This window comes from Synchiropus splendidus, chromosome 7 (genome assembly GCF_027744825.2).
Source record: "Synchiropus splendidus isolate RoL2022-P1 chromosome 7, RoL_Sspl_1.0, whole genome shotgun sequence".
In the NCBI taxonomy this organism is placed as follows: domain Eukaryota; kingdom Metazoa; phylum Chordata; class Actinopteri; order Syngnathiformes; family Callionymidae; genus Synchiropus; species Synchiropus splendidus.
The window spans coordinates 18,668,708-18,691,906 of NC_071340.1; the positions used below are offsets into that span (position 1 = coordinate 18,668,708).

The 23,199-nt window shown below is 49.3% G+C and overlaps 5 protein-coding genes across 7 annotated transcripts; 2 read left to right on the top strand and 3 right to left on the bottom strand.

The window, feature by feature from the left end:
* Positions 1–869: 869 nt before the first annotated feature.
* On the bottom strand, positions 870–6,059 carry LOC128762513 (zinc finger protein 8-like). Its single transcript, XM_053870823.1, has 2 exons — positions 5,266–6,059; positions 870–4,491 (listed from the first exon to the last, which is right to left on the bottom strand). Exons 1-2 carry the CDS (start codon positions 5,495–5,497, stop codon positions 3,842–3,844), a joined length of 882 nt encoding a protein of 293 aa, XP_053726798.1. The 5' UTR covers positions 5,498–6,059; the 3' UTR covers positions 870–3,841.
* On the top strand, positions 5,260–10,314 carry LOC128762465 (zinc finger protein 501-like). 3 transcript variants are annotated; one of them, XM_053870760.1, is made up of 3 exons: positions 5,260–5,575; positions 5,637–5,895; positions 8,011–10,314. In XM_053870760.1, exons 2-3 carry the CDS (start codon positions 5,850–5,852, stop codon positions 9,282–9,284), a joined length of 1,320 nt encoding a protein of 439 aa, XP_053726735.1. In that variant the 5' UTR covers positions 5,260–5,575; positions 5,637–5,849; the 3' UTR covers positions 9,285–10,314. The 3 variants fall into 3 exon arrangements, 1 of the variants encoding a protein (XP_053726735.1); XR_008415555.1 differs by lacking the exon at positions 8,011–10,314 and adding an exon at positions 6,829–7,018 and having other exon boundaries at positions 5,260–6,459; XR_008415556.1 differs by lacking the exon at positions 8,011–10,314 and adding an exon at positions 6,829–7,018 and having other exon boundaries at positions 5,260–5,895.
* A 238-nt stretch (positions 10,315–10,552) lies between these two features.
* Positions 10,553–13,288, bottom strand: LOC128762447 (gastrula zinc finger protein XlCGF26.1-like). The gene is made up of 2 exons (XM_053870734.1): positions 12,764–13,288; positions 10,553–12,182 (listed from the first exon to the last, which is right to left on the bottom strand). Exons 1-2 carry the CDS (start codon positions 12,780–12,782, stop codon positions 10,705–10,707), a joined length of 1,497 nt encoding a protein of 498 aa, XP_053726709.1. The 5' UTR covers positions 12,783–13,288; the 3' UTR covers positions 10,553–10,704.
* A 4,781-nt stretch (positions 13,289–18,069) lies between these two features.
* LOC128762459 (gastrula zinc finger protein XlCGF28.1-like) lies at positions 18,070–20,762 on the bottom strand. Its single transcript, XM_053870752.1, has 2 exons — positions 20,665–20,762; positions 18,070–19,576 (listed from the first exon to the last, which is right to left on the bottom strand). The coding sequence occupies exons 1-2, from the start codon at positions 20,681–20,683 to the stop codon at positions 18,234–18,236; spliced, it is 1,362 nt and encodes a 453-aa protein (XP_053726727.1). The 5' UTR covers positions 20,684–20,762; the 3' UTR covers positions 18,070–18,233.
* Positions 20,763–21,365: 603 nt separating this feature from the next.
* Positions 21,366–22,930, top strand: LOC128762512 (gastrula zinc finger protein XlCGF17.1-like). Its single transcript, XM_053870822.1, has 2 exons — positions 21,366–21,614; positions 21,932–22,930. The coding sequence occupies exons 1-2, from the start codon at positions 21,605–21,607 to the stop codon at positions 22,810–22,812; spliced, it is 891 nt and encodes a 296-aa protein (XP_053726797.1). The 5' UTR covers positions 21,366–21,604; the 3' UTR covers positions 22,813–22,930.
* Positions 22,931–23,199: the final 269 nt, after the last annotated feature.

A 23,199-nucleotide genomic window follows, 5' to 3' on the forward strand; every position in this document is an offset into this window, starting at 1 on the left:
TCACCCGCCTTTTTTTTTTTTGTCTTAACCAGGAAGTAAACAATGAATCAACGTGAAGAGTCAAGAAAGAAGAGCAGATATGACGGTAAACAAACAAACCATGAAGGAACTCTAAACCTTGTGCTGCCCGGGGATGATGTCTGCGAATGTCCAGTCTGAAAGCATCAGGAGCATCTTTCATAAACCGGGATTAGTTCAGGTCCATTCTTGAAGCCAGCCCACTGGACAGCAGTGGAGCACACACTGAGTTGTCTGGTCTCCAGAAGAGACCACAGAGAATGGAGTCATGAACCAGAGAAGAAACATCAACCTGGGCTGTTAATATAGAGTTTGATTCTGGTGAACCACCTTCAAGTCCAGACTTCAGCTCTAACTTTAGTTTCACTGGCGAGACAGAGGGGTGACCCGGTCCCTGACCATGAACAGGAACTCCAGGCTTTCCTGCAGCGCTGTGTAGTTATGGCGGCACCATGACGACAAGCATCCTCACTTCATGATGTTGATCTCACTGGAACCATCTGTGATGGACTTGCAGCGTCTCCATACATCACAGCGGCTCACACCACTGGAGTTGCCCACATCCTCTTAGCTGAAGTGTCTTCCAGAACCGGGTCGCTGCTGCTCGAGATGGTGCTGAACCGAACCCGAGTCAGTTATGTAACACGGCCTCAGACTTTACATAAAGGAGCAATGTGGGTCAGTGTTACATCAGCGTACTCAGTGGGACTGGAATGTTGGAACCAGAGGTCATCATTGGGAAGTTGGAGGAGCAGAACCAACCTCAGTGACCTCCAGCTGAGAGTCCACCTCTCTGAGCACCCCCCATCCACCCCACACCAACTGGAAGGAATGTGACCCCCCAAATACTTAAGAGGAATGTCTGCTCTGTTGTTTCAGATGCACAAGTGTCGGAATGTTCCGACCACACACACACACACACCGCACTCAGACGGTATCGGTTCTGGGTCCGGTTCTGGTTGTGGGGCATGACTGCTCAGCTGATCATGCTCTAGATCTGAGGTAGAACGTTACAGGCCAGTGCTCTAGTCTGGTTATGGGAGCCAGCCGCAGAACGGCAGCAGTCATAACAAAGAGCCTGGTGACTTCACTGCGGGCCGGACCACTGGGCCTCACAGGGTTCTCCCATGTCCCACACATGGACCTGGTACTGGTCCAACTATGGCCTGCGGAGACAAAGAGAGGGCAGATGGTGCTGTTTGTGAGGCCTGATGGACCCGGGTCAGACCTTTGTTGAACAGTGGAGTTGGTTCCTGTCCATTCACTGACTGAGTGACTGCTGCAGACCAGATGGGAGATCCAGTCAAGAAAAACTACATTTTAGCTTTCAAAGAACATTTTGGTCTTTGAACTAAATTCATGCCTTTAAGTCTGAACATTGTGAACATTGGACATTTGTTTGGGTCACATTTTTACGGTGTGTGTGTGTGTGTGTGTGTGTGTGTGTGGCCAACCAGACCTAATCCACTCACACCGGTTATGTAACGAAACAGCTGCATATTTGTGTGTGTGCTTCTGCTGGTCTTGTGATGTTCAGTCATGACCTCCACAACACTGTGCTGGAGTGTGTGTTCTCATGATTATCTGAACAACAAGTTCAAGATGAAAACAACTCATGTTCCTCCTTGTCTGGTTTTGTTTACTTGTCGGTGCCAAATTTGTCTGTTTTTGCGTATCGGAGCGACCAGTCTGATGGCGTGATGACATCATCGCTGTTGTCATGAGACCCACGGCCCATCCCCTCATCAGATGAGACTCGGATAAGAACCTGCAGAACAGCACGTCGTGAGAGGAGAGAGTCAGGGAGTCAACACCAACCCTCAAGGTTCAGGGTCTGGGCAAACAAAGGCGTCGCCCCCTTGTGAGCCCAGTCAAGTCTCCCTCGGTTACATCAGGAGATTCAGTGGGTACCAGTCACAAGTGTCAGCAAGGGCCTGCTGTACCGTTGAGGTCTCTCCTTGACACTCATCACAGATCACAGATCTCCTCCTCCACCTCTCATCCCTGGGCTGGACACCTCGACTGCAGAAACTAAACTAACTTCCTTGGACCTTCTGGGTCTGCTGCGTGTTCAGCAGGTAACAGGAGGTCACTGACACAGACAGGTTCCTGACTGTCCGCTCATGGTTCTGATCCAGACTCACAGCAAGAAGAGAACATTCCAGAACACTTTAAAGATTACAGACAGCAGATCTGCTGACATTCATCAGTTTCACCAGAACACACCGTTCCCGGCCAGAACACACCGCTCACACACACACATTTGTATCTTGTGGGGACCTCTCATTGCCATAAACCTTTCGCCAGCCTCTCACCCTAAACCTAACCTAAAACACCCTAAACCTAACCTTAACCAGGACTCTGAACCAAACTGAAACCCAGTTATAATGACCCAATTATTTTGAAGACTTGTTCCCCACAAGTATAGATATGCAAGTACACACACTCACATTTATGTTGGTCAAGGAGTCATGCAGATGTTAGAGGAGAACGTGGGGATGAGGGAGAGAACAGATCAGAAGATGAAAGAGTACCTTCACTCAATGTGTTTCGAGAGAAATTCGACATTCTCACACTTATCCCTGAGGTAATCTGTGGCCAGTAAAAATTGTCATGTCAGGTCATGAGGTAGACTCCCAGCAAACCATCAAGGTTCCTCTCAACGGAGGTTGAGAACCTCTCCTGTGGATGACTGAGAAGAGTCACCACTGGCCTGAGAGAATGCTGCCCCCCAGTGTACATGCCGCGTGTATCTGCAGCATCCGTGACGGACTGCAGCTGATCCTCCAGCCTGAGCCAGCCAGGACAGACCCCGTGGACCAGCTGCCACTTCAGCTGCCATGTCCCAACAGGCTCTCCTCAAACAAAACCTCAGCTGGATATGAGAATGAAACGAACTCAAATAACCCCAAAACTCCAACATGAAAGCAGCACAAGTGACGCCCGACTCTCAGCTGCACCCCGTCAGTCAGCTGACCACAACTGTCCCTCTCTGTGGGACTGTAGTGAGTTTTTCATGTCATCACAAAAAAAGAGAGTTTCCTTTCAAAAGGAGGAGGAGTCAAAGAGAAACAACACAACACGGTCTGCGACGGTGGTCCTGTCCAGCAGAAGGTTGCGTCTTTATGTGGGTGTTGCTTCTCACAGACTGCTTGTTGGTGTGGAGCCTCAGGTGGACGACCAGTCCCGATCAGCAGCCGAAACTCAAGGAAGATATCCTTCCACACCAGGTGCAGGTGTGCTGGTTCTTCTTCTTCTTCTTCTTGCTCTTTGAGTTCACCTTCTTCCTGTACCTTCATGTAGGGTTCTGATCTCACCAGTGTCTCCAACAGTTCCAGGTCTTCCTGAGTCAAGATGGACCTGTAAAAGATGTTGTGGAACTGAGGTGGATCCAGAACAGTCAGCAGTGGATCTGCGAGGAGGTCAGTGTGTGATGCTCTGGACCAGAGTCTCGACCTGAAGATCAAGTCCTTGTTCACGTTGCTAACACCGTCACACCCAAAGATTCTAAAATGACTTGGAGGAATTCAACACAGTTGTCAACAAACAACTGTTCATGTCATTGGACCAATTCAAAATCAGCACAAACAAAGAGGCTTCAGCATCTCACATGAAGTAAATAAAGTCAAAAGTCATTCTGCCATGAAGAGACTCTCCCAGCACCCTTTAGTCAGTGAGTCACAAACATCACACTAAAACACACTCGGCTCCCGGTGAGCACTGTGGAACAGTCAACGTCCAGCGTTGATCAAGTGCTGGTCCAGTGTGACTGGAGCTGATGAGCGAGTCGGGGGGTGTCACTCGGCGACTGAAGCCCAGAGGCTCAGCGGTGTGTCCTCATGTGGGAATACAGGATGCTTTTGGTGGTGAACGACTTGTCGCAGGTTTGGCACTGATACGGCCGCTCGCCCGTGTGCCTCCTGAGGTGAATGGTCAAGTCCGACTTCTGGAAGAAGGTCTGCCCGCAGGCCCTGCAGAAGAATGGCCGGTCGTTGGAGTGGACCCTCAGGTGGACGGTCAGTGCAGTTCTTTGGCGGAAGCACTTCCCGCACAGCTGACACTGGAAGGGCTTCTCATCTGTGTGGAGGCGCAGGTGAGTGACCAGCACGCTCTTCTGACCAAACCTCTTGCCGCAGACATTGCACTCATGTGGTTTCTCTCCTGTGTGGACTCTCTTGTGGACGTTGAGGTTGCAGCGGGCACTGAAGGACTTCCCACAAGTACAGCAGACGTGCCGCTTTGGTTTGTTGGTTTCCTGGGACACATGAGCGGGAGGTCCAGTCTCACCTGTCTGATCCAGGCCAGACAGATCTTCAAGCGTCAGCAGCCGGTCCTCAGGCAGACGGACGCACAGATCCTCCTGCTCCTCTTTGATCACAGAAGATTCTTGTCCCACTTCCAGTGGTTGAAAAGCATCCAGCAGCGGAGGACCCAAACCGGCGATAGCCTTGCTGTGTCTGGAGATCTCAGGGTCTGATGGAGAAGAAGGAGGTCAGTGGAGGTCTGCTAAAGTGAGTAGCGTCACTTTGATCTGACATGTTTGAGACCTGACATGAGACCTCAGAGCCACAAGAGCATCTCACATGACGAGGTCTGTCGGAGGTTGTGCAAGGCCAGTGTGACTAAAACAATGCACAGGTCAGAATTAAAACAGAAGGTCACTCGCTCCTCCAAGAGTCCCCCCTGCACTCTTGACGCAGGCGCCCTGAACTCTGCAGCTGGTTCTGTATCAGAAAGGCGTGTTGTGTTCCTGAGACATTCCTCAAAGAAAGATGGCGGTTCAAGGTCTTAGAGCTACAGACTGGAGCAACTTGTATTTTCCTTGTGTTCCTGAACCAGTACATCACAGGAGTCTGACCAGGAAATTCTGACAGAAACCACTTTAAAGGAACCTAGACCTCCATTGCCAATAAAACACATCTCTTTTCCGAGCTGTGGGTCGATCCTGAATAACTCCACAATAAAAATAAGAGCACAATGAAGAAAACATGTTAATCATTGAAATTAAATCTGCAAACGCTCACTGATGGAAACATACACTTTATCAGCAGTGTTTGACCATGTTCATGTGGCAGGGACATAACTGCTTTGCTCTCATGGATCATCAACTTTTTCAACTTTGACTGACAGCTGTTGCCGAACTTCAGAGCCAGTTCATTAATTACGTGCCAGTGACGTCAGTGATTTAATGTCCACCAGTGTATAAACACTTGACTTGTCAGCAACGACGACCCGGTTCAAACGCACCTATCTTGTTTAGGACAACCACAGGTCTGCGGACCACGTCCAGCAGGCGGCGCTGGCGGTCCACCTCCTGCTCCAGCGCGGTGATGGTTTGTTCAAACATCCCGAGGATCTCCTGAGCAGCAGCGGCCAGGCGGTCGCTGACGAACCGACGGAGGTTCTGGACCGACGACCCGGTCGGAGACTCGGGAGAGAAATGCAACTCAAGCGGAGCTTGTTCCATCATCGTTTCCATCTTCAGCTCTTCAGGAAGTGTCACACTGTGGGAGTCCGACCTCCTTTATCAGGACCTTGGTTCCGTCGCATCAGCGAAGTAAGGTGTTCCGGCCCGTGAGCTCAACACCCCTCCAATTCTGCTCTCTCCTCTTCACTAGTTGGTTCTTTTTGCCGGAGAAGATGGCGGAGGTTCTCGGGTTAAAACCGCTCCAGGTGCGGATTGATAGGTCAAACCTTGGGGTGTAACAGCAGGTACCAGCCGTAGGGCGGCGCTAGTTCACTTTGCTGCCTCGTCGTCACCTCCGCTGGACGGGAAGAAGAAGGCTCACAGCGGAAACGGGCTCCAGCTCTGTTTGGGATTCGCCGCGGAGATGAATCTGGTGCAGAACTCATCGGAACCGAGGATGAAAACGGAAGGTTCGTCTCGCTGTTGACGCGGAAACGTATTCTCAATCAAACTGAATTGGTTAGCCGCATCTGGCGTGCATTTATGAGAGCGGTGCGCATGCATGTGAGGGTAGAGAGCCGTGCGCGTGCACGACAGACGAGTCTCTGGAATGGACCGAGCTCAGATCTGTTCCCCTGACGCCTCCGAACTCGACTTCGAACCTTACGTCTTCGACGGAAATATACAGATTTACTTCCAAGTTCATGTGGTCATCAGCTGAGACGAAGTGAGGGCACCGATGCCTCCTTCTTGGTGGCTGTGAGGATCGTGACCATCATCTTCATCATTAGGGCTGAAGCAACGACATTAGATTAGGTCAGACACTCGAATAAACACACGTCACGGCACATGACGTCACAACAGCTGAAGAATGACGATGGAGGTCAGCACAAAACTATGGGAGCACTTTACCGGTACATGAAGACGAACAAGGTGCCTGTGTTCGGTGCATCAAAGCTCATCATCGTGGCAGCACGATCCAGCAGCACCTCCACCGCTGGCATCCAGGCTGGAGCCATGGACCCATGACGACGGTAACCTGTTAATATCCCACGTTATAGCATGTGGCCAGTTTTCTGTTTAACACTGTTGGAACTGTGGCTACTTCATTACGATGGGGTCACACACTCGCTCTAAAGAGTTAAGAGTAGAATAGTAAAAACATGACGACATTAGCCAAGTTGTTCTGAGCTCATTTAAGACAACCGCGGGCTGTTGTGACTTGCCTGTGCGGTTAGTAGGTCGTCCACCGTGAGGAAACTGTTAAACCAGCCAGTCGCTGCTGACACGGTTAGCACACTGCCAATTATGATGTAGCATGCACTTGACCCACATGACAAGAACCTAAGGGTTCACACCTCATATATGTCATCCCAGTCTCTATTGTTTCTTTTATTGTCCAGGAGAGCATCACAGACTCGGCTGGAGTGGACAGAGCTCCCATACGACGTCATCATGTGACCCTGAGCGAGTTGCTGAGCTCACTAAGGACAATATGATGATCGCAGACGTGCGTCCACTTTCAACCAAACATTTCAACCTGAGGGTAAAAACTGATTTTGTGCTGTTTGTGTTGCAAAATAAAACCATCTGAAAACTGAAACCACTTGGTCGTTCATTATTGCGTGAAATATCATAGTTTTGTTGTGTTTTCTAATACGTCTTTATAATCATGAAATATTCAGTATATAGTACATGATGACAGTTTATTCAATAAGTTATTCAATAGCCTCAGTCCTAATCATCATCATCATCATCGCCATCTTTATCACTATCATCATCATCTTCATCACTATCATCATCATCACTATTATCATCTTCATCATCTTCATCAATGCCATCATCATCACTTTTATCATCATCATCTTCACTATCATCATCTTCATCTATATCATCATCACTATCATCATCTTTATCACTATCATCTTCATCACTTTCATTATCATCTTCATCACTATCATTATCATCACTATCATCATCATCATCATCATCTCCACCACTGAACTCCAGCCAGGCAGCAGCTGTCTCTCTGGTCTGTTGGTCATGTTTCACCTGCACTGGTGTCCTGCTTGACTACATGTGCTCAGTGAGCTTCTTCAGCCAGAGGTGAGAAACGTCCTGGTGGGGCTGACTTGTCGCCTGCGTGGCCTTGTCCACACATCAGTAAACTCAGTTGTGTTCACTCCAGTTCTGTGCAGGATCAGCCTCATAAACGCTAAAAGTCATTGAACCTTATGGCCCAGAGTGGACAGTGGTTTCATGTCTTTGCTTGGAGGAGCATAATGATACTTTTCCAATGCAATGATGTCACAGCCCCACCTCGAAGATTGGCCCAGTGGACTAAAGAGTAGTGCTGGTTCAACACCTTTTTGGAAGCATTTACACAAAATCCTGCGCCAAAATGGTCATCTTGCAACACTTTCCAGGATGTTATGTTGCCACCCACAGGCCTAGCGTGTCTACTACATGGTATTCAGTGTTTTAATGAGATGTTTGATGCAGATGCTGGGTTTGTCACAACAGAACTCTGGAGTTTTGGTTTTCCCACTGACTCTGGACCTCATTGGTTTCAACATGTGTTTCAGATCTACCCTCTGACGTGCTGCAAGTGATCATCGGCGAAGCAGCGTCGGAGGAGTGGCGCTGCAGTCTGGACCAGGAGGAACCACATACTCCATACATCAAAGAGGAAGAGGAGGATCAGTTCCTCACCAGGTTCACTTCTGTTCACGTGAAGAGAGAAGACGATGAAGCTCAGAGCTCCCAGCTACACAATATCAAAACAGAACCAGCAAGGGGCAACTGTGGAACACCAGACCAGCAGAGGGCGATCACTTCTGAATCTGACACTGACAACAGTGAGGACTGGAGGGAAACCAGTGGGAGCGGCTCGGGTCGAAAGTCTGTCACGGGGAAGGGAGAAGAGAGTCTGGACTGGACTCAGTCCTCCAACACTCAGGCCCCCTCGAAGACACTCCAGGACTCTGCTGAGAAACGCTTCAGCTGCAGTGTCTGCGGGAAGTGCTGGGCCGAGAAGTCAGACCTCAACAAGCACATGAAGATCCACTCTGGAGAGAAACCCCACGTCTGCTCAGTGTGCCACAAAGCATTTGTTAGCAAGTCGGACCTGACCAAACACGCCAGGATCCACACTGAGAAGAAACCATTTTGCTGCTCCACTTGTGGAAAGAGCTTCTCGCTGAAGCAGTACTTGAGCAAGCACGTGAAGCAGCACTCGCTGGAGAAATCCTTCTGCTGTTCCGACTGCGGTAAGAAGTTCCAGCGGCAGGAGTACCTGACGCAGCACCTCAGGTACCACAGGGAGGAGAAGCAGTTCCGCTGCCCACTGTGCCAGAAAACCTTCCTGGATGAGAAGATTATGACCAGGCACATGAAGAGTCACAGCCTAGAGAAACCCTACAGCTGCAATGTGTGTGAAAAACACTTTGTGGAGAACTCAGACCTGAAGAAGCACATGAGGATCCACTCGGGAGAGAAACCTTTTGTCTGCTCTGTCTGCAGCAAAGCTTTTGTGGGCTCCTCGGACCTCAACAAACACTTGAAGATCCACAGTGGGGAGAAACCTTTCAGTTGCTCCTTCTGTGAGAAGGGTTTCACAGAGAAAGCATACTTGAGGAAGCACTTGCGACTACACACTGGGGAGAAACCCTTTAGCTGCTCCTTTTGTGACAAGAAGTTTAATGAGAATCGATACCTGAAAACGCACTTGACGACACACACAGGTGAGAAGCCTTTTAGTTGCAGCGTGTGTGAGAAGAAGTTTGCCTGGAAGTACCAAGTGAAGAGTCACAAGTGTCTGTTGAATCCAGAGCCCAGAGTCATGATCACAACAACGTAGAGGTCACCATGCAGGCGGTCAGAGTCTGGGATTAGGTCTCAGCATGTTGAGCTGAAGACCTGAAAAGACAATTAAACCACTGAAGATGTTTGTGATGCTGAGGAACGATGTGGCGTCATGAGGCCTGAGTGTGTCAAGAACAGAATAATGACAAAAACGTGATTCTCGCTTCTTCCTGTGAAGTCATGAAAAATCACTTGACTCTTGAGCCTGATGGACACAGTGATAATTCTTTTTGCTGGGTTTCCATCTTTGTTCATTTTTGAGGACCGCAAGCAACTCATGATGACGGCTTGTTCAGATGTTTTGTCGGCCAATGACTCCAGCTCTGTCCATCAACCATCCCAGTCTGGTCCTAGCTCACCAGAGGAGACCATGAAGATGTTGGAGATGGTCCTAGTCTTATTTCTGAGCAGAAGCTGGACAAGACCCAGGACTGAGACATGTGGCGACCCACAGACGACACACAAAGAACCTCATCTTGGTGTCTCTTGATCGGGTGATGCCCCAGGACAGACTTCAGACAAGAGTGAGAGATTGTATCTCCCCTCTGGCTTGGGAACGTCTCACAATGTCTCACACTCTACAACTACAAATTTGTCTCCAGTCGGGACCAGGACCACTTGAGTCAGAATGGAAAGCTAGACAGAAACCGAGCACTTAGTCTGCTCAAGCCTGGGGTCTTCAGTGATGAAGTGTTTGTTGCTACATTCATTAAACAAAGATTTGTCGTTGCTTTTGTTGTTTGGGAGTAAAAAAGTAAAAAAATATATATATAGTAGTATATAAGAGTATATAAAATCTGAGAACTCATTTTTCTGTTTTTTTCAGCGTTGCTGAAACGTCAGGTCAGATCCACAGCTCTGATGCCTCATCCTTACAATGAATAGCCCATAATTACACCCCAGCCCACATTTCCTTTGATCTCTTCCTTCTGCTGTCTCCCAGTCGGCAAAATATTGTGCATAGGCAAGGTCTGAGCTGCCGTCGAGGCCCACAACCTCTCATGCCAAGTTTGTTTTCTATAATATAGCAGTCTTCACATTGGAGGTGAAGACGTTGATGGCTCTAATAACATCAACATCTGTTGCCATTCCTGTGACATGATCAATTTTTGCGTGAGACGTAGTCAAGGCCCTGAACTCTCCAAGAATGACTCACAGCTGTACAAAACTTTCAGCATGGACTTATCCAAGAGCAGAGGGAGGTCATTGGCACTCACCCTCACCGTCTGCAGGTCAATCAGGAACATCACTGTGAACTTTAGTTTCAAACTTCACACTACAAACTTTTTTTTTATGTCAGACACTTTATTGAGGAGTGTCACAGCCTTCAACATTCACATCTCAGAAACTGCTGGGATTCCACTGACGGCTTGATCCTGTCCTTTAGTCAGTTGCTCGGTCTCTCCCAAGTTGCCTCAAATACCATCGGTCACAACATACTCAATCTCAGGTTGAACTGAGGAAATGGGAGTGGCTGCTCTGGCCACATCCGCCGGTTGGCAGTGTTTGCTGCAGTGCATGGTTATGTGTCTCTTCAGGTCCCCGCGCAGTGCAAAGTACTTGCCACACATAAGGCAGCCAAATGGTTTCTCTCCTGTGTGACTCCTCATGTGAATCTTCAGATTCCCGCTTTCTGTGAAACATTTTCCACATTCAGAGCAGGAGAACGGTTTCTCCCCTGTGTGTCTTCTCATGTGGATCTTCAGACTTCCACTCTGAGTGAAGGACTTCCCGCAGACTGAGCAAGGGAAGGGTTTCTCTCCTGTGTGGCACCTCAGGTGGATCTTCAGACTGCCCTTGTCTGACAGATGTTTTCCACACTCGGTGCAGTGAAATGGCTTCTCTCCAGTGTGACTCCTCATATGTCTTTTCAGGTTGGCTTTCTCACTGAAACATTTCCCGCACTCTGTACAAGAATAGGGTTTCTCTCCTTCATGAGTCCTCATGTGTCTTTTCAGACTTCTCCTGACGGTGAAACACTTCCCACAGTCCGAGCACCAGAATGGCTTCACTCCCGGGTGACATACCATGTGAGCCTCCAGATCTCCACTCACAGTAAAGCACTTCCCACACTCTGGGCAGCATAAAGACTCCTCGTCTGTGTGACTTGTCATGTGTGTTTTCAGACTCTCGCTCTCTGTGAAGTATTTTCCACACACAGAGCAGTTGAAGGGGTTCTCACCCGTGTGGATGGTCATGTGTCTTTTCAGGCTTCCTTTCTGAGTGAAACGCCGTCCACACATGGCACAACAGAAGGGTTTCTCCCCGGTGTGATGTCTCATGTGAGTGTTCAAATGCCCTCTCTCAGTGAAACGCTTCCCACACTCTGTGCAGCTGAAAGGTTTCTCCCCTGTGTGGCTTCTCATGTGAATCTTCAGACTTCCACTCTCAGTGAAGCATTTCCCACACTGTGAGCAGCTGTAGGGTTTCTCTCCTGTGTGGATCTGCACATGCCTCGTCAGTCTAGCCTGCGTGCTGTACTTCTTGCCACAGAATGCACAGATGAGGGCGGTTTCTTCCCCAGATGTGGAAGCATGGGCCAGGTCACCTGACTGACTCTCCCCGAGTCTCAACCGGTCAAAACTGTCGTTGGTGTCAGACCCAGTTGAGTCAGACATCTCACAATCGGAATCTAAGTTCAACAGTGGCTCAAGATCACAGTGGCTCGAGTTCCCAGCTGCTTCTGGTTCTCCATTGTGGTCTCCTTTTGACTTTGTGTTTGGACGGAGCAGCAGGGACTCAACTTCATCTTCACAATCCTCACTCTTAACTATAACAATGTTGAAGGGCAGCTTGGTGACATCTTCCTCCTCCTCTTCCTCTTTGACACATGGAGGTTCGGGTTCCTCCTGGTCCAGACTGGAGCTCCACTGCTGCGGCTTGGGGATGTCTTCTGCACACGCACACAAACACGTACACACTCATCAGAAAGGACAGCTCCACACACAGTCCTGAACACTTGTCTTCTCTCTCTGATTGTGGGAGCTAGCTCTGCTACCGCCAGCTCCTGCTCATGTGCTGGCTCTGCTAACACCTGCTCACCACTACACATGGTCTGTGGACTCTGACTGACTGTCACACTGTTTCACAGCAAACTTACTCACTTCTCACCCCTCATCTCTCCTGCACCCAGGCCCCATCATCATCTCTCTCGCTCATCACTCCTCACCCCTCCACCATCTCCTCTCACCCCTCTATCATAATCTCTCTCCCCTCCATCAACACTCTTCATCCCTCCATCATATTCTCTCACCCCTCCATTATCACTTCCTATCCCTCCATCATCTCCTCTCTCCCCTCCCTTACCACTCTTCATCCCTCCATGTCTCCGGGTGAGTCTAACAGATGTGATCACGTGACCCCCTGCAGTTTAGAGGGGTCATACTAGTCCAGACGACTTCGTGTCAAAACCGTGACCCGCTGGACAGTTCGGTTCTGTCCACGCTTCCGTGTGCGGCACCAGTGCGGACCTACCAGCGCTCCTGGTGGACATCTTCGGAAAAAAAATCCGGGCGGACGGTTCTTCATGGATGGCCAAGAAGTCGCCGACGCTGCGGCCGCTGTGATGCGGCGAAGCTAACGCTAATGCTAACGTTGCGTCACGTCCGGTTCTTCTTTCGCAGAAGATGAACGAGAGTGAAAGAATTCAATACTGGAGTGGGCCGTTCATTTGCGGAGGTTTGGTGAGTGAACGGAAGTGCCGAACAACGTCAACAAGTTTCGAAAATGAAACAAAACACCAACACCGACAGGAAATACGTTGCACGTGACGTCACACGCAGACGCTCATGGTGTTTTAAGGGTGAAAAAAAGACCAAAAATGTGAAACTCAGACAGGACAGCAGAGGGGTGTTCTGACGTCATTGGAGCGGAGTAGGGATGTCACAACTGACCCCCTCCCTAGACTTCCCTCCTAAGACCCCCATGTCAGTCATGACGTCCGAAGTGGCTGTCCACCTGTCTTCATATCTATTGTATGATCCATTGTCTAAAGGTCAGAATAAGGTCACTCCAGGAAGCTTGTGTGTGTGTGCATGGCTGCTGTGGGCCTGCTAGCCAGCATGACACTGTGTGCTGAGCTCAGTATGTGTGTTGAAACTGCCTTTAAATCGACAGCTACACCAAACATGACGATTGACACATCAGCTGACTCTCGTCCAACCTGACCTCCCAGCCCCTCATTTCACTGGAACCTGCTTTGAATGTCTATTTCTCCTCACTATGGCTGACAGCCAAAAAGAGACCAAAAAACATTGACCTCATGACTGGGAGAGTGATGACGTGAGTGACAAGGGCTGCGATGAAGGTGTGCGTGCACGTGAAAGCATAGAACATTGTTAGTGCTGCTGGTATAACGTGAGCACAGGCTGTCAGACCTCTGCTGCCATAGATGCGGTCTGTGTGTGTGAGAAATGACGTCAGTATGAATGGAAAACTTGTCAGTGCTATGTGCCATGAAACGTTGGGCTGCTCGACAGTCTGCATGAAACAATTGTGGGCCGGAGCCAATTCTCACAATGACTTGAGCGTGAGAGTGGCAGCTTGGAGAGTCACAACATGAAGCTTGTCGGAGAGCAGGACTGACACACAACACTGATGGTGCACTTGCTCTTAAGAGGAGAATATGCTGCACATGCTGCTCCACCGACTCCAGGACAACAATTCACCCTGCAGGACTGCTTTAAAACCCGGTGGCACATACATTCATTTAAACAAGCTGAAAGACTGACTAACATGATTACAGTGCACCTGTGAAAGAGACAGGCCACGAAGGTCTCAGTTGCCTCTGACACATGCCTTCAGTAAATCAAAGCTGGTGCCACATCTTTGATTCCAAGACTGATCCGCAAGACCCTTTAGTGGCTGCTATTTCTGAACCTGTGAGCAAAAATCTTTCCACATTCGATGCAGCTAATGGGACTTCAAAAGAGAGTTGTGGTGTGATTCTTCAGGCATTGGCTGGTAGAGAGGGAACACAGAGCACATCAGGGTTTTTGCCAAAATGACTCTCCTCATTTATTCAGCTAACATTGACAGGCGTCTGAGATCCCCGTGGTCACTGCAGACACTCACTACATCTGGTTGGATCAAACACTTGTAACACTTTGGTCCTTTGAGGACCGAGTTGAACACCCAGCACTAGAGCCACGTGTATATGGACATGGTCCTACCATCAGACACAGAGCAACACAAGCAAGTGCAGAGGCTAACAGACATCAAACACCTCCGGGTGTGGCGACAAACACATGAAGGTTACTTCAAGACACTTTCATTCTGTGAAATCTGTTGACGTCGTCAGCAGAATTCTAGTGGACCTTTCTGTTGAAGACCACCAGAACCGAACTTCCAACAGGTCACTTGTCATCCTAAACTGTTATGTCTTGTCCACGTCTCCAGGCATCAGGTAACACGCTCATCCTTTCCTCACTGGGCATCACTCAGACAGAGCAACCCCAGCATGCTTTTCTCTCGAGTGAATATTTTGATGTTTCTTCAGCACATGTCTGAGAGTGAAACTCTTCCCACACTCTGAACAACGGCTTCTGCCCTCTGTGATGTCTCATATGGTTCTTTAAATATCTTTTCTCTGTAAAACATTTTCCACAAACTAAGCAGTCAAACGGTTTCTTGCCTGAGTCTCAGGTGAGTTTTCAGATTTCTCTTCTGAGTAAAACATTTTCCACATTCTGAGCAACTAAATGGTTTCCCTGCGATGTGAGGTGTCATGTGAGACGACAGATCCAGATTCCATCCTGAGTGAAGCAATTGCCACACACTGGCCAGCTAAACAGTTTCTCTCCAGTGTGAAGCCTTGTGTGGATCTTCAGGTTTACACTTTCGATGAAAGACTTTTGACAGATTAAGCAGCTAAAGGGTTTCTCTCCCGTGTCATTTCAATAATCAACATGCTTTCTTTATTGCGCTCTTATTGTGAAGTTTCTCAGGATTGATCCACAGCTCGGAAGCAAGATGCGTTTTAGTGGCAGTTAAAGCAGTGGATGTCTAGGTTCCTTTAAAGTTGTTTCTGTCGTCAGTTCCAGCACCAGAATCTCCTGCTTCTCCTGGTTAGACTTCTGTGCACTTCTGGTTCAGGAACACCAGGAAACTACAAGTTGCCTACTGACGAGTGTGAAAGTTGTCTCTTAAATGACCTGTGTCTGGCCAAATGCAGCCATACTCACCACCATAGTACACAATTCAAGATGGCATCCCCAAATGAAAAAAGGAAGGAGACATTTTGAATCATGAAATATGCCAAAAGAAACAAACACAATTAGAGATTTTTCCTCTTCATTTGTTTCCTCTATATCCTGTGACTTTTAACAAACTGAACGTGTTTTCAACAAGTTGCTTCTATCAGCGAGGGGAGCAATGAACGGACGGTAGAGGTTAAGGTTGCTAACATTCACGACTCATAGAGCTGAAACTTCTCTCACGCCGTGAGAAGTGCCATGGTTTCTCTCCTGTGTGCACTTTCAGGTGAACCTTCAAAATGGAGCTGGATGAATAGCACCTCCCACACTCAAGGCAGCTGAAGTGTTTCTCTCCATTGTGAATCTTCATGTGCATTTTCAGGTTTTCCGCTTGACCAGAGCTAATTCCACACACAGAGCAAATGTATGGTTTCTCACCTGTGTGGTCGCCATTGTCGGGAAATCGGTTTCCACTCGCAGAGCAGCTGAAGGGTTTCCCTTCTCAGTGGGTCCGCAGATGAATTTTCCGCCTCATTTTCTCTTAACATTTCCCGCACTTGGAGCCGGAGAACTGTCCTTCGGGCATGTGTCTCTCATGTGCATCTTCAGTCGCCCTTTCACTGTGAAGTGTTCACCACAATTTGAGCAGAGCAAAGGGTTCTTTGTTTTTTTTTGCTTTGATTAAAATAAAAAAAAACATGCCACAGTTAGGACACTGGGAAGGTTTCTCTCCAGTGTAACCCCTGATGTGACTTTTCAGATTTCCTTCCTTCATGCTTCCCACACACAAAGCAGCCGAATGGTCTCTCTCCCGTGTGTTCTCATGTGTACCTTCGGTTTGTTGCCAAGAACCAAAGACATTCAACACACAGAGGAGCAGAACACAATGGATTCTGTCTTGGAGCTGCATTTTCTCCCACGGTTGGAGCCGCACAGTGAACAGTTGTGTATCTTACCTGGACCTCATTCCAGTTTTTGCTGAGGTTGGTCTCAGATCGAGTGGAGAGCGGCCTCTGCTGGACAGAGAGTGGAGACGTATGAAGCAGGCTGGTTCTGGGCCTCCAACGCCGTCTCCTGGTGTTTTTATGTTTAGAGTCGATCTGCTGTTCGGAGGCCCGTCCTCTCCCTGACGAAGCAGCGAGGACCAAGCACTCTCACTCTGCACAACGACAATGTTGACATGTGGCTTGGTGACGTCGTCGTCGTCCTCCTCTTCCTCTTTGATGTGTGTAGGTCCATGAGGACCGTCTTCAGGACCCAGCAGCAGCACTTCTGCAGACACACACGCACAGTCGTCTCAGAACTGCTCTGGGGCCACGATCTTCATCGTCGTGTGCTGCAGACACACCGTTCCACACGCCATTTTAATGTCTCGGCGTGTTTAATGTTTGAATATGTTTTAATGTTTCATGTAATCCAACACAACCCAACACCCCCGCGCGCCGCGAGAGGGAGCGAGGCGGTGACATCATAACAAGTGACGCGTAACAGCGACACTTGGCGGCCATTTTGAGATACTGCTCACTAGTAGTTGCGTACGCTGACCAACAAGCTAAAATGGCGGGCGAAAGTCAAGATGGTGGGTGTAAACTCCTCGTCTGGGTCGAACATTCCGCTCGGTGAGTTCCACCAACATTTCTGTCACCAGAACGTTTCTGCTGACTGGCCTGTTGACGCTGAGAGTTCCGTCTATCTTGGTCATCTCGCAGCTCTCCTGTCACGTGACGACGATCGATGTGTGCAGCTGATCCACGACTTGGCTTCACACGGACTCGGACCGTGACGCGCCGCTCACTGTCAGCACTGTCAGTTTCGTTCAGTGTCCGAATAGAAAACTGTCAACAACGACGCTCCCGACATTTACAACAGCAGCTCGGCACCTGGCAGAGTGACACCCGCGGAAGAAAACAGACAACAGAGCCAGTTTACCGGTGATTCGATCAAGAAAGGCTCGTCTCAAAATAATGATAAAAAAGACACATATTGCACTCATTTCCCTGGTGTCGGCAGCCCTTCACTGATCGCCAGTGTTGCATCCCAGTGTGTATCACAAATCCCAGTCATTGTTTTGATCATTACAATGTGACCTATTGATAATGACCTATTCACGTCAGTGACTCTGCTCAGCTGGAGAGACAGTTTCTGAATCCGTGTTCACAGATGAACTTGGGTTTGTACGGGTCACAGGTTTTGACAGCGTACTTGGCTAGAGACGCATGAAATATGCACACATTTACTGCCGATTCATTCACACCATGTTGGGTCACCTCAGTCAAGATGAACTCCTCCACTTGAATCAGGGAGCGTGTGATGTCACATCAAAGGCCAGCCCCCGGCGAAGCATCACCACAGGCTGTTGATGTAATTCACAAAGTGCTTTCACAGCAGTCTACAACGATTACACACCAAATGGTCAACACAGATATGAGAGACTCAACAACTCACCTGCTTCATGTATTCATTTCAGATCCACATTCAACCATGGAATTGCACAAATCCATCTGACAAAACCACCTTCTGAATGTTTTTGTTGCTCCGCTGGGGATCAAGGAAACAAACCAACAGACCAAGCACCTGTGTCTCCAGGCTCAGCTTTAATTTTTATGTTACAGCAGACACGCATGACAAACGACCAGGTGAGTCGAAATCAGACCAAGAAATTGACAGACAGCCAAGGGGCAAAATGCCCCAACCGTCTGTCCTGAGCGAGAGATCAGGGATGGCGTCCACCAGGCGAGTATGGTCGTGAGTCAAACATTTCCCTGGGCAGCAGACTCAGTTGGGTGTTTCTTCGCATGTGCCCTGAGATTCTCCCTCCGAGTGAAAGACTTCCCACACTGGGAGCAATGAAAGGGTTTCTCCCCTGTGTGACTCCTCATGTGCAGATTCAGTTTTTTTCTCTCAGCGAAGCCTTTCCCACATGTCAGGCAGCTGAAAGGTTTTTCTCCTGTGTGGATTCTCCGGTGAATGGTCAGATGTCCGGATTTGCTGAAACTTTTCCCGCAGTCGGTGCAGCTGAAGGGTTTTTCTCCAGTGTGACTCCTCATGTGCGCCTTCACACTTGACCTCTCGGTAAACGGTTTCCCGCAAAACAAGCAAGTGAAAGGTTTCTCTCCAGAGTGGGTCCTCAGGTGAACCTTCAGGCCCCCACTTTCAGAAAAACACCTCCCACACTCGGGGCAGCAGAACGGCTTCTCTCCCGTGTGGCTCCTCATATGGACATTAAGATTGGTTTTTTGGGAGTAACTTTTCCCGCAGACGGAGCAGGGGAAAGGTTTCTCGCCCGTGTGGCTTCTCATGTGAGTCCTCAGGTATGTCCTCTGGTTGAAACACTTGCCACAGACAGAGCAGCAGAACTGCTTGTCCTCGGTGTGAGTGGTCATGTGACGATCCAGAGTGGCCTTGGTGGGGAAAGACTTTCCACAGACTGAGCAGGCAAATGGTCTCTCGCCTGTGTGAGTCCTCATGTGAACCTTCATGTAGTTTCCCTGAGTGAAGCTTTTTCTGCATACAGAGCAAGTGTAAGGTTTTTCTCCTGTATGACTGATCATGTGTTTCTTCAGGTTGCCTCCCTGAGAAAAGGACTTCCCGCACTCAGAACAGGAGAACGGTTTCTCCCCAGTGTGGACTCTCAGGTGCCGATCCAGAGTTGCTTTATCAGGGAAGCACTTCTCACAAAAAGTGCAGGAGTTGGGTTTTCCTCCCCTGCAGGTTTTCTGGTGCTGAGCAAGTCCTCTCCTGGAGGAACATCTTCTCCCACAGCCAGAGCAGGTCTGCAAGTCATCCACATTGGCCTGCCTCGTCGAGTCTGGAACTGACTGGGCCTCATTGGGCTCCTTCCAGTCTTCGCTGTCATCGGTGTCGGAGTCCGGGCCAGAGTTCCTGTCCAGCTCTGCGTGATCTCCGGTGTGTCCAGTCGAGCTGCAGCTCGGAGGCTCCTCCTCGCTCTCTCGTGAGGACTCCTTGGTGACATCTTCCTCCTCATCTTCCTCTTTCACATTTGGAGGTTCTGGTTCCTCCAGGTCCCGACTGGAGCTCCACAGCTGCGGCTCAGGAGGTCCGTCCTCTGGACTGGCAGGCGGCTGGTGCATCTCTGCAGACACACACACACACACATGAATCAGGAAGTGCTTCTGAACAGTATTCATCCATGAGTGTGATTCTGCCTGTGGAACCAAAAAACAGCACACACCTCAGAACCACCAGTAGTCACTGAGCATGATGGCATCACAACCTAGTCTTTATGAGACATGCGGGTCGTCCAAATCTGATCTGATCAGTTTTCAGTTTCACAACTGGGGTAAACTATCAACCGAGAGTCAAAGATGGTCCATGTTCAGCTCGTGCACGAGGACCTTAGAAACACTCATCAATGGAAGGTCGCTCACATGATTCAACAGGTGTAACAATCGCTACTCCCACTTCTCCTCAGTAGACATGGAAACATTCATGATGGTTTTTGTTGCAAGTGAACACATCAATGAAAGAATGAGCAACCGGGCAGCAGCACTGAATGAGGTGTCGATGGCACGGAGCGGCACATCATTATGCAGAATGTCGCCCTCTCCACAGCAACGACAGGACCTTCAGGACTGGACTCATCCACTCTGGCCGCAGGCTCCCTCCTGCACTCAGTGGACTCACTTCAGTCACTGCACTTCCTCTGATGCATATCGCTGATGTATAGTATTTATTTGACCAAGAATTCTTGTTGTGATGCTTCTTCTTCCTGTGCTTCCAGAACTGTGGTGCTTTGTGTATGTCTTCATTCCATATCACCAGCTGCTGTAACAAGCAACATGTGCCCATAGTGGGGCCAACTAAACCTCACAAAACAAACAAAACTGCAAATTGGTCGAATCTTTCTGATCCCGCCCCCTCGACCTCCATGCAGCGTGTGTGTGTGTGTGTGTGCGAGTTTCCCGAGGCTCATCAGGGAAGGAGACAACAGGTCCTTGGTTCACGCTGAACCTGCTCCGTCACGCCGACACACCCGCTCGGGCGTCTCGCCACACCTCCTCCAGAATGGCTCTCCGGTTCTGTTGGTGGCGACGAGCCCAAACCAACCGAGCGAAGAAGACGAGAACCTTCTAACAGGTCTCTTTTGTCCCGCGGTGGATCCAGCTTTTCCAAACACAGGCTGCAGTGCCAGCGGGTTCGCGCACGCGCGCGTTCGTTTACCTTCCGACTTGATGAACATCTTCCTTTCTCCCTCTGCGATTCACGCAGGTCGAAGAGCACTCACTCCTTGCAGGCATTGACCTGACGAAGCACTTCCGGAACACGTAAAACACTTCCGGATCGTTTCAAAATAAAACCATAGACCAACAACGATGGCTCACTTGGGGAACTTCACTGAGCACGATCCCAGCGTTAGTTTAGGCCCACATTACCTTAGTTGAGGGCTCAGCGTTAGCTTAGTTTCGGGCCTGTGTTAGCTTCGCTTTATAGCCCCGCGTTAGCTTAGTTTAGGGACCAGTTAAAAGTTATTTTGGCGTGGATGGGGAAAGCCGACACTGCACCAGATTTATGTCCCGGTCCTTCCAACCAGGGCCGGCCTGAGGCTTTGTGGGCTCTCAGCAGATATTTGAGCGTATTTGAAGTGAAACACTAACTCAGGTTTCCAGAACCTGAGCTGGAACAAAACCTCTTTATTTGACTTTTTTTTGGTCAAAGTTGGAACTTAATTTATAGTCACAACAAAACCGAAAGACTTTGTAAAATACACTTGTAATTCAGTTAGGCCTGGTTGCATATTTCTATTTCATTTAATTATTCGCGTAATAGTGTGGATAAAGTCACCACGTCGATTCTTTTAAAGCTTTACCAACGTATTGCACGTACGGCTTCGGAAACTCCAGACGTGTAATGTCCATGTGGAGTAACGGTAGTGACCACTTCGACCATTCGTCACTCTGGCACATGCGCAGAACCGATACTGTAGCTTTCCCGGATCCTGTACTGACAGTGCAAATACATCGAAGAAGAAGCGTTTCGGGGGAGCATGTTAGCTTCGGATTAAGGTTTATTCACAGGAACGCGCGAGAGTTGAGTTGCTGCTCCGCGAGAGGAAGTCTCCTGAGCCTGCTCTCATCCAGGAAGCTCCGGGTGCGTCGCTGAGATGAGAGAAGGTTAACAAACATGCACCCGGGCACACGCTCCCACTGACGTTACTGTTTCAGTTGGCTCATACCAGCGCCCAACATAGCTGAGGTACTCCCCAGAGCCTGTCTTCACTGGGCTGCACCTCCAATAGTGGAGTTCTTCAGTTATGAAGACCTGACCCGAGGCTTGTCTGGAGTCAGCAAACCATCTCTTTATGCTATTTCAAGTAGACCTGCTTCACAGCTTCATTTTACGTGCATGACCTTTCACCTAGTTTCGCCTCATTAACACTATTGACACACTGTTGCAGGAATCTGCTTGTGACAAGTGTGTGTGTCTGCAGGGTGTCAGCAGCTGCTGTGTGGGCCAGAAGACCTCTCCAAGCTGCAGCAGTGGAGCTCCAATCTGGACCAGGAGGAACCAGAAAGTCCACAAGTCAAAGAGGAAGTGGAGGAGGAAGACATCACCAACCTGCCCTTCAACGTTGATGTAGTGAAGAGTGAGGATGATGAACATGAAGCTCGGTCCTTGCAGCTCCATCAGCCCAGGAAGACAGACAGAGTCCACTGTGGAGGCCCGGAACCTGACAGTAAGGACTGCAGGGACAGCAGTGGGGCCAGGTCTGTGCCAGACTATGAGAAGGAGGATGAACCTGATGATCCGTTGTTGACCTGCTCCAGCTGCATGAAGATCTGCATGTCAAAGACGGGCCTGGCTCTTCACAGGAAGATCTGCCGTGGAGAAGAAACCTTCTCCTGCGCCATCTGTGGAAAAGGTTTCAGCAAGACCAGCAACCTGAAGACTCACCTGCGGCGACACACAGGGGAGAAACCCTTCACCTGCTCCGAGTGCGGGAAGACTTTCAACAACTCAGATCATCTGAGGATCCACTTGAGGACACACACTGGAGAGAAACCATTTTACTGCTTGCTGTGTGGGAAAGGATTCGCTCACAAACAAACTCTGACCATCCACACAAGAACTCACACTGGAGAAAAGCCCTTTGGCTGTTCGGTCTGCAGCAAACGTTTCACCCGCAAAGAACATCTGAAGATGCACATGCGGAGTCACACGGGGGAGAAACCGTACCGCTGCCTGGAGTGTGGCAGGTGCTTCACCCGCAAGGAGAAGTTGAGACTCCACTTGATGAACCTGTACAAGAATGATGACAAGTCGACCAAGACGGCCAACGCGTGCTCATCGAGCGTCACGAACTGCACTTGAATTCAGTGTCGGCGAGTCTGGTTCTCTACAGGCCTCTTCACTGCTGTGTGTGGACACGTTTGACATTGCCATGTGTATCCTGCCTGCCTGAATTGTGACCTGATTAAACTGGTCTGTATCTGTCATCACGTCCCTTCCATTCTTCAGCACCACCTGCAGCAGAGTGTGGACAACAGCCATCTCTGGGTCAGGCATTTGTTACCCTAGTTCCTTCAGGAATTCCAGTCCCCTCCAATAACTTTTGGTACATTGGTCACTCTGAACCATCTGTGTGTTCAGCTGCAGTGGTTCATGGACACTGAGTGAGACCCAATCAGTGTGCGTGTGTATGTGCCTGTACTTCCATCTTTGTAAGAGCCTGTACACGTTCTTTACCAACAGAGTGAG

Excerpts from the sequence above, each read along its gene's own strand:
- LOC128762513 (XM_053870823.1), bottom strand. The coding sequence starts at position 5,497 with ATGGAAACGATGATGGAACAAGCTCCGCTTGAGTTGCATTTCTCTCCC. Across the intron at positions 4,492-5,265 it reads GGTTGTCCTAAACAAGATAG|ACCCTGAGATCTCCAGACAC; the intron begins GTGCGTTTGAAC and ends CTTCTCCATCAG.
- LOC128762465 (XM_053870760.1), top strand. The coding sequence starts at position 5,850 with ATGAATCTGGTGCAGAACTCATCGGAACCGAGGATGAAAACGGAAG. Across the intron at positions 5,896-8,010 it reads ACCGAGGATGAAAACGGAAG|ATCTACCCTCTGACGTGCTG; the intron begins GTTCGTCTCGCT and ends CATGTGTTTCAG.